General features: G+C 39.7%; 1 protein-coding gene across 1 annotated transcript in view; it reads left to right on the forward strand.

Annotated features, from left to right (window-relative positions):
- RYR2 (ryanodine receptor 2) overlaps positions 1–13,178 on the forward strand; it is a gene marked incomplete at both ends in the record, with an annotated part of 428,112 nt that overhangs the window by 266,444 nt on the left and 148,490 nt on the right. The window contains 8 exons of the mRNA XM_081998040.1: positions 4,503–4,711; positions 5,637–5,989; positions 7,962–8,076; positions 8,957–9,117; positions 9,789–9,948; positions 10,216–10,302; positions 11,044–11,270; positions 12,208–13,009. Of these exons, the coding sequence (XP_081854166.1) occupies positions 4,503–4,711; positions 5,637–5,989; positions 7,962–8,076; positions 8,957–9,117; positions 9,789–9,948; positions 10,216–10,302; positions 11,044–11,270; positions 12,208–13,009 (2,114 nt within the window). The remainder of the gene's footprint in view (positions 1–4,502; positions 4,712–5,636; positions 5,990–7,961; positions 8,077–8,956; positions 9,118–9,788; positions 9,949–10,215; positions 10,303–11,043; positions 11,271–12,207; positions 13,010–13,178) is intronic.

The following is a 13,178-nucleotide window of genomic DNA, read 5'->3' on the forward strand; positions in this document are numbered from 1 at the left end:
GTCCATGTCTTTCCTGTACTGAGGGCTCCAGAGCTGGATGGAGGACTCCAGGTGGGGTCTCACCAGAGCAGAGTAGAGGGGCAGAATCACCTCCCTCGACCTGCTGGCCACGCTTCTTTTGATGCAGCCCGGGATACCGTTGGCTGTCTGGGCTGTGAGCACACGTTGCCGGCTCATGTCCAGCTTTTTATCCACCAGTACCCCCAAGTCCTTCTCGGCAGGGCTGCTCTCGATCCCTTCATCCCCCAGCCTGTATTGATACTGGGGCTTGCACCAAACCAGGTACAGGACCCTGCCCTTGGCCTTGTTGAGCCTCATGAGGTTCACACAGGCCCATTCCTTGAGCTTATCCAGGTCCCTCTGGATGGCATTCTGTCCCTCAGGCATGTCATCTGCACCACTCAACTTGGTGTTGTCTGCAAGCTTCCTGAGGGTGCACTCAATTGCACTGTCTATGTCACTGAGGAAGATATTAAAGAGTACTGGTCCCAATACAGACCCCTGAGGGATACCACTCATCACTGATCTCCAGTGGACATTGACCTGTTGACCACTACCCTCTGGATGTGAACATCTAGCCAATTCCTCATCCACCCAACAGTCCACCCATCAAATCTGTATCTCCCTAATTTAGAGAGAAGGATGTCGTGGGGGACCGTGTCAAAGGCCTTACAGAAGTCCAGATAGGTGACAGTGGTAGCTCTTCCCTTGTCCACTTGTAGTCACTTGTCATGGTTGAATCCCAGCCAGCAACTAAGCACCATGCACCTGCTTGTTCACTCCCCAATGATGGGATGGGAGAGAGAATCAAAAGAGTAGAAGTGAGAAAACTCATGGGTTGAGATAAAGACAGTTTAATAGGTAAAGCAAAAGCCATGCATGCAAGCAAAGCACAACAAAAATTCATTCACCACTTCCCATCAGCAAGCAGGTATTCAGCCATCTCCAGGAAAGCAGGGTTCCATCACGTGTAATGGTTACTTGGGAAGACAAACACCGTAACCCCAAAGGTTGCCCCACCCCTTCCTCCTTCTTCACACCAGCTTTATATACTGAGCATGACGTCATATGATATGGAATATCCCTTTGGCCAGCCTGGGTCAGCTGTCCCAGCTGTGTCATCTCCCAGCTTCCTGTGCACCTCTGCCTTCTCGCTGGCAGGCCAGCATGAAAAACTGGACAGTCCTTGAATGCTTACCAACTGAAAACATCAGCATGTTATCAACATTTTCTCATCCCAGATCCAAAACACAGCCTCACACTAGCTTCTATGAAGAGTATTAACTCTATCCCAGCTGAAACTAGGACATCACTCCATCATAGAAGGCCACTAGGTTGGTCAGGCAGGACTTGCCCTTGGTGAAGCCATGCCGGCTGTCTCCAATCACCTCCCTGTCCTCCATGTGCTTTAGCATAGCCTCTAGGAGGATCTGTTCGATGATCTTCCCAGGCAGAGGTGAGGATGACAGGTCAGTAGTACCCAGGGCCCCGCCTTGGTAACTTTTCAAAAAATGGATGCAATGTTTCCCTTTTTCCAGTCACCAGGGTCTTCACCTGACTACCGTGACTTTTCAACTATCATGGGGAGTGGCTTGGCAACTACCTCAGCCAATTCCCTCAGGACTTTGTATCTTGTAAGGTCCCATAGACTTGTGTATGTTCAGGTTCCTCAGGGGGTCTTGAACCTGATCTTCTCTTACAGTGGGAGGGACATTGCTTTAGTTTGACCAGCTGGTCTTGACTCAGCCATGCTGGCCTCTTGCCTTCCTTACCTGATTTCTTACACCTGGGTTTCAAGAGCTCTTGTGCTCTATGGAAAGCATCCTTAAAGATCTGCCAGCTCTCTTCTGCTCCCTTGTCCCTGAGGGCAGTTTCCCAGGGGGTCCTGTTGACTAACTCCCTGAAGAGCTGGAATTTTACTTTCCTAAAATTCAGGGTCCTGACTTTACTCTTCGCCTGCCCCATATCCCTCAGGACTGTGAACTCCACCAGTGCACAATCATTGCAGTCCAGACTGCTTCCAATCTTGATGTCACCAATTAGCTCACTGGTGCTGGTGACGAACAGGTGCAGTATGGCATCCCTTCTGGTAGGGCTGTCTATTACCTGGCTTAAGTTATCCTCAGTGCTCTCCAGGAGTCTCCTGGATTGCCTACAGCTTGCTGTGCTACTTTTCCAGCAAATGTTGGGGTGGTTGAATTCTCCCAGCAGAATGAGAGCTTGCAAGCATGATACCTTCTGTAGCTGGAGTAAGTAGGCTTTGTCAATAGGCTCCCCTTGATCAGGTGGCCTGTATTAGACACCAACCACAAGGTTCCCTTTCTTTCCTCAGTCTCTGATTCTTACCCATAGTCTTTCAACCTGCTCATGGATATTCTTCAGAGACAGCTCTTCACACTGTCCATTTCTTCATGTAGAGGGCAACGCCTGTGCCCCTCCTTCCTCACCTGTCTGTTCTGAACAGCCTGAAGCCATTGGTAGCTGCACTCCAGTCATGGGATTTGTCCCACCAAATTTCAGTAATGGCAACTAGGTTGTGGCTTTCTAGCAGCACGCTGGCTTCCAGCTCCTCCTGTTTGTTGCCCATGCTGCATGCATTGGTGTTGAGGCACTTCAGCTGGGCTGTTGACCATGTCACCTTCTTAGAGGAACACCCCTTAATTCCTTTGAGGTATTTCACTGGTGTTTCCCTGTTGGCTCCTTTTAACCTCAGCAGCCCCTGGCTCATCTCCATAAGACTTCAAGCGTGCTCCAGTGTACCCAGCAGGTCTCGGAGCCACAGACTGAGGGCCCTTGCTAGCACCCAGTCTCTCTAACCTTGGCATGTCATCCCACAGCTTGTCACAGGCAAGACTCATATCCCCGTGTATACAAGTTGTTTGAATTCTCAAACAACTTGATGTCCATAGAAGGTTGTTACTGTTCTTGAGTGATGACCTGAGATTTGTAAGGTTATTGAAAATAGAATTTTGATTTTTGGCTTTGCCTAAAAACTTTTGCAACAGCTTACGGGTTCCTCTAGCTTAACAGGGGCCTTGTAAATTCTCCCTACTAGAGCTGCTGGGCTTTATGACAGCATATATCTATATATGCAAATATAACTTTCATAGTTGTGTGTTGTATAAAACAATTTTGTTTCATTTTATGCTGGAAAATACTCTTTATTATTGTCTGTCATTGGATTTGCACTAGCAGAATGGACATAAATCACGTTGTCTAAATCATCTATGTTTTCAGAGAAGTTGATGCCTTGTGATTTAAGGGCCTTGATATGAAGAGAAAACCTGCACTTGAGCTTATAACTGATACTGTATGTCCTTGAATTTATCACACCTAATACACATACACATGATAATCAATCTTGTGTATCTGTAATAAAACCTTCAAAAGGTGGTACTGAAGGCTGTTCTTTTTATCTGGTGAGCAGTCATTCCGGTAGATGGTGCTCTGGAGTTTGCTTTTGTCTCTGAAGAACATATCATGAACAGATATTCTGCTCTGTTTTTGTCTGTGCAGCCTAAAGAAAAGTGAGGAACTAGTTATATTTTGTCCTTATACTATTTGATATCTTGTACATTCACTTGAACCAGAATCATCGAACAGAGCCTCTTGTTGATACAAAAGAAAACAATTTGTTAATAGCTAGGTCAAATGAATCTAAGTGGTTTGTAGCTGTGGAAATTCAAAATCAGGATGAAAAGGAACAGAAGAAATAACAGGTTTTCTTAGATTTTTGAACTGTAATGCTGACCCTGAGAAAAAAACATCAACAAATGTTTTCTTAAAAAGTGCAAAGGAGTCACAAGTGAGTTCCCTGTGCTACTGAAACAGTAAAAGAGCAGATGCATATAAACGTGAAGCTGAATCAAAAGTAAAAAAAACCCCAAAAAACCAAGCCCCAAACCAAAAATGAACTACCATAAGTTTCATGAAGCTACAGTATCATATTGTCAGTTCTCATTATCTGGAGCCAGAAAGTGTGATGAAATTTTTTATTTAATTATTATTATTTTTTTTAATCTGCAGCATGCACTTGGTGCATAATTGTAATTTTTTTTCACTGTTATAGCTGCATGGACAATCACTATATTACTTCCAAAGTAATTTTTGAGGTTCTCTCAAAATACCATAACTAATGGAATTTTAGGAGGAATAGTAAGACTTGGAGTAAAAATGGCAACACTCTACCAGCTTAGCAGAGAGAATAACCAAGAGCTTGTTGTCAGGCTCCTTGAAGTACTCTTAAATTTCTACTAAGTAAATTGAGTGTCTCATGAAGAGATCCATGGCTATTAGAGAACTTTTTTTTCCAGAATGGTATTTGAGAAACAGTACTTCGTGACATGCAAGAGGTGATGTGCTGTCATGAATGCTTGCATTTATACTTTTTGGTTTTTGGATTTTTAATTTTTTTTGAAATGATTTTTAATTGGGTTATGGAAGAGATTGGTTCTCTGATGTTCATTATGTACAACCCATGTGTTCTTTCATCTTGTTTTAAGGATTTCTGCCTGTGTGCAGCCTGGGCCCATCTCAAGTGGGAAGAATGAACTTTGGAAAAGATGTCAGCACTCTGAAATATTTCACTATCTGTGGCTTACAGGAAGGGTATGAACCCTTTGCTGTTAATACAAACAGAGACATCACTATTTGGCTGAGTAAAAGGCTGCCTCAGTTTCTACGAGTGCCACAAAATCATGAACATATTGAGGTTTGTGATCCTGTTAAAATGTTTCTATACACTTCTTCAATTAATACGTTTGAATTATGTTTCTACTTCTGTACTTCTAGATGAGATTTTTAATGTGATATGCTGAGCCAATTCTGGGCAAAACTTGTACCTGTTACAAATTTCTTACATCCAGTGGAGTTGCAAATAATGTAATTATTTGGTTCTAGTATTTCTTTATCTGTGAAATCAGCCATGTGTGTAAACATGAGATTCTCAGAGACAAATTCTACAAGATGTCCTCATTAGGAACTCCTTGTGCAGTGAGAACTATGTTTGTAAACAACTTCCAGAAATTGGGCATTTCTACGTAACAGATACCTTGTGTTCTGGTGCGCATACTTTGTGGAGTGTTTTTTCCATAACTAATTTGCTTTAATTTTAATAAATATTTATTAGCCGATTGTGTCAACACTTATGTCCCAATCAGTTGTGCATCTTAATGGAACTGAATTACTGCCTTGTTAATTAATGCCAAATAAATAAATAAATAAATGCCAAAGAAATCCTTTGGAAATTGATGAAACGAGAACTCTTTTTCAGCTGATGTATATCACACTGTGGTATTTAAGAAATAATTTGTGTTCTTGCATATTTACATGTATGATTTATATTAGCTGGTTTCTGTTGTTCTGGACAGGGTTGAATTTATGTTGCAAAGAGTTACGATCAGAAAGGTCATTCCTTTGTGAGTGGTTTTTTTTATTTAACAATGGACAAACAAAAGCCTCCACTCTTTATAATATAGATTTCTTCTTAAAATGGCGGCACATGATTATAAAACATTTGACCATTTACAGCATACTGTTGCAAGTTTTGCAAGTCATGGATGTTTATTCTAGAAATAGAAGTTGAATATTTACAAGGGGGAAAAAATCAGAACAACAACATCTTTACATTTTGATAGGTGATGAGAATTGATGGCACCATAGACAGCTGCCCCTGCCTGAAGGTCACACAGAAGTCCTTTGGTTCGCAGAACAGTAAAACAGACGTCATGTTTTTTCGATTAAGCATGCCCATTGAATGTGCTGAGGTGTTCTCCAGATCAGCTGCAGGAGGGTTACCAGGCTCTGGTCTTTTTGGCCCGAAGAATGACTTGGAGGATTATGATGCTGATTCTGATTTTGAGGTTCTAATGAAAACTGCTCATGGTCATCTAGTTCCTGACCGGACCGAAAGAGAAAAAGATGCCACAAAACCAGAGTTAAACAACCATAAAGATTATGTTCAAGAAAAGCCTTCACGTCTTAAACAAAGGTTAGTAGCGCATTTGGCTTGCCTTTTTTTTTTCCCCCCTCCTGTTTCTTGAATAGTAGAAGAAAATGGTAGTCAAGTCAGCAGAGATTTTTCCCTAATTCTGCCCTAAATTTGGATATAGCACAGTAGGTGGGACTCTTAACCCTAATTTGATTAAATTATGTCATATGCAATGTGTAGATCAAAATCAGGCAGAAAACTGAAAACTTTTTTAAGCTATTAGAAACCTATAATTTGGTATATTGCAAAGGCCTTTGTGATCACCATGTGAAGTGCATTCTAAAACCATGGAGATCCATTCTGACAGAACTAGGAGGTCCTCAAAGTGACATGGAATATTTTTTCACATAGTGTGGTGGGTTGACACTGGCTGGACACCAGGTCCCCACAAAAGATGCTCTGTCACTCTCCTCCTCAACTGGACACGGGAGAGAAAATATAATGAAAGGCATGTGGTTTCAGGGTAAGGACAGGAAGAGATCACTCCCCCATTACCATCGTGGGCAAAACAGGCTTGACTTGGGGAAATTAATTTAATTTATTACCAATCAAATCAGAATAGGGTAATGAGAACTAAAGCCAAATCTTAAAGCACCTTCCCCCCACCTTCTTCCTCCCTCTTCCCAGGTTCAACTTCACTCCTGATTTTCTCTACCTCCTTTCCACAAGTGGCACAGGGGGGAGGAGATAGAGAAACTTCACGAACTGCTCCAGCCTCGGTCCCTTCCATGGGGTGCAATCCTTCAGGAACAGGTGGCTCCAGCACGAGCCCCCCACAGGGTCACAAGTCCAGCCTGCAAGCCTGCTCCAGTGTGGACTCCTCTCTCCATGGGTCCACAGGTCCTGCCAGGAGAAGGACTTGCAGGTGCCACCCTGCTGCCTGCTCCAGCACAGGCTTCCCACAGGGTCATAGCCTCCTTCAGGCATATCCACCTGCTCTGGTGTGGGGTCCTCCATGGGCTGCAGGGGCACAGCTGGCCTCACCATGGTCTTCATCACTGGCTGCAGGGGAATCTCTGCTCCAGTGCCTGGAGCACCTCCTGCCCAGGTGTCTTCACTGACCTTGGTGTCTTCAGGGTTGTTGCTCTCATGTATTCTCACTCCTTTCTCTCCCTTCTTAAATATGTTCTCCCAGAGGCGCTACCACCGTCGCTGATGGCCAGTGGCAGGTCTGTCTTGGAACCGGCTGGCATTGGATATATCAGACACAGGGAAGCTTCTAGCAGCTTCTTACAGAAGCCACCCCTGCAGTGCCACCCCCTTGCCCCTGCAACCTTGCCACACAAACCCAATACAAATGGCTTCCAAAAAGCTGAAGGTGTTAGATAATCTTTATCTAGAAATGTATATTAGCTTCTTACCTCACTCGATGAACCAAATAATCATAAGAATATTCTCTAGCTGACATGTTCATCCTCCCTAATTTTTCTTATGGAATCAAGACCAGAACACTTGATGATGCCGTGGAGATGCAAACGCTGGGCCATTACCCAAACAATATTACCGCAGCTTTCCATTCCTCTTTTGCTCTTCTTTACTGAACTTGGTTTGTTAAATACTTAAATTGCAGAATAAATCAGGGGATATGTATGGTATTTGAATGCATGAAAGTCATTTAAGGTTTCACATTCTTCCAAAGTGCCATAGGTGTTTAACAGCCTGATAATTTTTTAAGTTATGTGAGTTTAGTTTCCAAGTAACTTTTGGATATATAGTTTAAGCTCAGAATTCATTTAAGTGCTTTTAAAAATGAGCTTGTCTCTTTGTCATTTCTGAGGAAATTTTTTTTATTTTAATCTACATGGAAGTTATAAACTAACGAGTTATTTATTAATAATGTAATAAATACTATGTTTTTAGGACTAGCATAATAAATATCATGTATTTAGGGATAATATATCAATATAAAATTCCTTTGTGTATATATATTGAGCTTTTCATATAGATTTTCATTTTACTTATTTTATTACAGATTTATGCTCAGGAGGACAAAGCCAGATTATAGCACGAGTCACTCTGCACGGCTTACTGAGGATGTGCTAGCAGATGATAGGGATGACTATGATTATTTGATGCAAACTTCCACGGTATTGTAACATAGGATTTTAGCTGTTTGCTTTGTCTTTCCTTTTTTTTTTTTTTTTTTAATAACTACAAGGTTTTGCTTGTAAGAGTTTCAGAAACAGTGAAATTTTCAGGCAAAATTTTTAATTTAAATGTCTGTGGTAATCCTGTACTACTGAAGTTGAGACTGCTGTGTTCCTTTTTTTTTTTTTTCAGCTGATTGTCATTCTAAAAGAATTTCCACATGGAAAGCCATAAATTAATTGAGTCAATCTTTGAAACAACTGTTGATAATACCAAACATAAGAGGAAGAATAAATAGTTCTAGAATAATAGAATAAATAGGAAGAAGTCTGTTAAACTAATCAGTTAATGTTCAGGACCATTTGAAAACATCTATACTAATTTTACTCAGCGTTTATTTCATGGAATTCCCAGTGGAAGTTTTGTGCAGATTTTGTTCATCTTTCTCAGACAAGATCAGCTCCATAAGCACTCACTGTTCAGTGTTCACAGGACAAAATATTTCTCTTTTGGATGTATTCTCCTCTTTCTAAAAGGTATCAGATACTAGAAACTGAGTCACCTACAGTATAAAAATTGTGGCTGCAGTACAAAAAGAACCTACAATGCTATGATGCAGAAGCCTACAATACAAGTGAATAAGCTGTACCTTTAATCTTTTCCATTTCTTGTTTTAACATACGTATTTTGTTGGCTGTATTTTGATTTGTGATTATATTATTTTGTTGCTTTGCTTATGAATTGTACTTGAACAAGCCTGTGCTACTTTTGAGGACATGACATATTTTCAGATTTCAGAGCAACAAATTAATTCTGAATCAAACTGGTACACTGGAAACCAGACACTATCATTTACTGACATTATTTTTTTATTGACAGTACTATTATTCAGTGAGAATATTTCCTGGTCAAGAACCTGCTAATGTCTGGGTGGGCTGGATTACATCTGACTTTCACCAATACGACACAAGCTTTGACTTGGACAGAGTGCGTACTGTCACAGTTACACTGGGAGATGAAAAAGGGAAGGTTCATGAGAGGTTGGTTACAATTTTCTTAAAAAGATACATATTTTATACCCATAAAAGCAACTAAGAATTTATAAACTATAAATCCACCCCCTTTAATGTAACAGAGTTGGTGTAAAAAAAAAAAAAATAGGAAAAAGTGTAACTTTACTTGTTCTCTCTTTTTGCTTGTGAACAAACAGTGATGTAATGATCTAATCAAATCAATAAGCATTGAAAAGTAAAATAGTGCAGCTTTTATATGTAGTTTCAGACCCTGGTGATGTAAATATTGACTCCTGAACTGGTACAATGTAGAGCAAAATACCTTGTAGTATTTTTGGAAGTTTTTGCTTTTGAGCAGGCCAAAATTAGTACAACTCCCAGCACTTCATCTTGTAATCCATGCCAGAAACTTTGTTTTGTGCTTAAGATTAAATGACTGAAAACATTAACTTGCAAGGTCAGTTTTGTTTCTTGGAATTTTACAAAAGATTTGAGCTTGTTCATATTTTGTCATCTTCAGTTTTCATTTTCTTTTCAGTTATGAAGTCTAGGTTTCATTGAATTTTGGCATTGGTTATGGTGGGGTCTGCTGTTTTCAGCCTCAAGGCCCTGTTGCTTGCAGACATGCAAAGTTGTTCTCTGTCCACTAAATAATGTCTACAAACCATACATAAATAAATTTGTCTTTTGACATTCAGTATAAAACGCAGCAACTGCTATATGGTGTGCGCAGGAGAGAGCATGAGCCCTGGACAAGGACGTAATAATAATGGTCTAGAGATTGGTTGCTTGGTTGATGCTGCCAGTGGCCTGCTGACTTTCACGGCTAATGGCAAGGAACTAGGCACATACTATCAGGTGAGTATTTTTTTTTTTATGTCTTCCAGTGGGAAGGGGGAAAACCGAATCCTCAGACTGCATCTCATTAGAAACTTTTGTACAAGATTGGAAGAAAAAGTAATTGTTGCTGTTATGACAGTGTTTTTTCCCTCCTATTTGGGGTTTTTTTGGTGTTGTTCAAACACTTGCACTTACTGACTGTCAGTAGAGATATTAGGGTTTTTTTAATATGTAATAGTGTTTTGCTGTCTTTAGTGGTTATATATTTGTGCATCTTTGATTTAGGTTGAACCAAGTACTAAGTTATTTCCTGCTGTATTTGCTCAAGCTACAAGCCCCAATGTTTTCCAGTTTGAATTGGGAAGAATAAAGGTAAATAATGCTTGATTTTATGCAGGTTTAGGACTAATTTATCTTTTTTTTTTTTCCCCCCCCTGCAATTTGTTCTTGGTATTGGGCCCAATTTTAGGATTCCAAGTTTTTGCACTATTGCCATTTTTATTCTTAACTCAGTTTTAAATACTTCATGCATTTAAAATACAGTATGTTGGATCAGAAGGGTTGTAACTAATTAGAATTGGCAGAGGATGTTGCAAATTCCCATTGAATTTTCTGAGTCTCAATCTTCATGATGAAATGAAATCACTGAGGTCAGTAAAGCAAATCTCTTATTCTAGAAACAGAGCGTGGATGACCAGCTATCTGCAGATTAGGTTAGGATTTAAAAATAGTTTTACAGTAAATTCAAACAGTACACTCAAGAAAACCGAGCTGAAATTTACTTTCTTGCTTTAGTAAGTGCATGTCTAAGAAATCGTAAGAGGGAAAAGAAGCGTGGAGTTAAGATCTCTGGTCCAAGGAAGTGACCACACATTCCCTTCAAGTTTGTATTTCAAATTTACTTTTTAAAAAAAATTAGTTATGGACAATGCTCTCTTGCTGCTAATCTGCCAACAGTTCCCATCTGGTTTTACAAACCATTGAAAATGTTAATTTCATGTTGCACTGTACTTTACTGTACTATATGTTAAATATATTTCTTGAAAAATATTGTATATTCGTTGTTTGGAAAAGATGATGAAACTGATTGTCTCTTCTGTTGGAATTTTCTAGAATGTAATGCCATTATCTGCTGGCTTATTCAAAAGCGAACACAAAAACCCAGTCTCTCAATGTCCTCCACGTCTCCACGTCCAATTTCTGACTCATGTGCTCTGGAGCAGAGTGCCAAACCACTTCTTGAAGGTTGATGTCTCTCGGATCAGTGAACGTCAGGGGTGGATGATACAGTGCCTGAATCCTCTGCAGTTCATGGCCCTTCATATTCCCGAAGAAAACAGGTTGATGTTTGTGTGTTGAAGTATATCAGAGCTAAATTGGGATTATGAAGCTACACGTGTAATAAAATTTTGATAAGAAAATCCCAAGGTCTTCTCTCTATTTATAACGTGTAAATAAAGGCAGTGTGTTTTGATTTAGCTAATACTAAAAATTAATCTTATTTTTTAATTTTTTAAAATCTGCCTCCTTTTGTTGTGTTTCCAACCTCTCCTAGTTTATCTCCAAACCCTTTCATAGTATATATAGGTTTTGAATGATAATGAAAAGAACTCTGTTTATAAATTATTAAAGATAATCTGTAAAATAGGCAAAGATCTCTTTTTGTAGAGATTCTTTGAGATTTGTGACCAATATTATTACTCTGTTACTATAATTTTCCTAAATCTATTTTAAACAATTGAAGAAGTTTAACTTTGTGATTTCCTTGTTACCCAAATGTCTCCGCATTTTGCCAGTGCCAAAACTGAAAATAAAATCACTAAAAAATTAGGTAAGAATTCTAAATAAACAATCCAGCCCCTGAACCCTCTGCACATGAACTGGTTAGTCTGTTGCCATTTTGCAACCACAGATCTAAAACCAATAAATGATATAAATAACTAGTTTTAAAACCTTCATTTTCAATTACCTAAATTCTTGTTTGTAGTATGTAGTAGTACTCTGTGTTAAGTAAGTAATTTTGATCTTTCCCCACTGAAAGTAATTGAAGTTGTACTTCAGGAGCGGCTTGAATAAATTCCTGATTGAACTTTTTTCTTAGTCCTTGATTCTTAGGCTGACCGTGTTTCTCACATGAAAGCTGAAACATGGAAAAAGTCCATCCCTAGAACTGATATTGTGCCAATGTTATCCTTAGGGAGAATTTTTAATTCCTTCACTGAAGTAAGTTTTTTGCACTGGTATGGAATTTACTGTATTGTTTTTTTTCCTCTGCAGAACAATTGATATTTTAGAGCTGACAGAACAAGAAGAATTGCTGAAATTTCACTATCATACCCTCCGATTATATTCAGCTGTTTGTGCTTTAGGCAACAACCGAGTGGCCCATGCTATGTGTAGCCACGTGGATGAATCTCAACTCCTGTATGCTATTGAGAATAAATATATGCCAGGATTATTACGTGCAGGATATTATGACTTACTCATTGACATCCATCTCAATACCTATGCAACTGCCAGGTTAATGATGAATAATGAATTTATAGTTCCAATGACAGATGAGACCAAGAGTATTACTTTGTTTCCTGATGAAAACAAAAAACATGGCCTCCCTGGTATAGGACTTAGCACTTCATTAAGGCCAAGAATGCAGTTCTCCTCCCCGAGTTTTGTAAGCATTAGCAGTGAATGCTTTCAGTTCAGTCCTGAATTCCCTCTGGAAATCTTAAAGGCCAAAACCATAGAGATGCTGACTGAAGCTGTTCAGGAGGGCAGCCTCCATGTCAGAGATCCAGTTGGAGGTTCTACAGAATTTCTGTTTGTCCCTCTCATCAAGCTCTTTTATACCCTCCTAATTATGGGAATCTTCCACAATGGGGATCTGAAACACATCTTACAGTTGATTGAGCCCCGGGTTTTCAAAGAAGCAATAAGCCAGGAGGATGAAATTGATTTCTCGGAGAAGGAGCTGAGTTCAGATGAACTCAAGTCAGAAGAAGGAGAGGAAGAAGCCAGAGGGGAGCAAGTGCCAAAGGAAGGACTCCTTCAGATGAAACTTCCAGAACCTGTTAAATTACAGGTAACAATACTGCTATGATAGTGGTTGTTCCCATTTCTTCACTTGCTCATTTCTCTTTCAAAGAATACAGCATTTTGATGTCAGTTAGATAGAGAAGTAATTTCCTTAAAGGAAACAACAAGATTTGCTATCTTCCTGATGATATAAACTTATTCACCATAGATCAAAC

The sequence above is a fragment of the Phaethon aethereus genome, assembly GCF_964289735.1.
Source record: "Phaethon aethereus genome assembly, chromosome: 3".
Classification (NCBI taxonomy): domain Eukaryota; kingdom Metazoa; phylum Chordata; class Aves; order Phaethontiformes; family Phaethontidae; genus Phaethon; species Phaethon aethereus.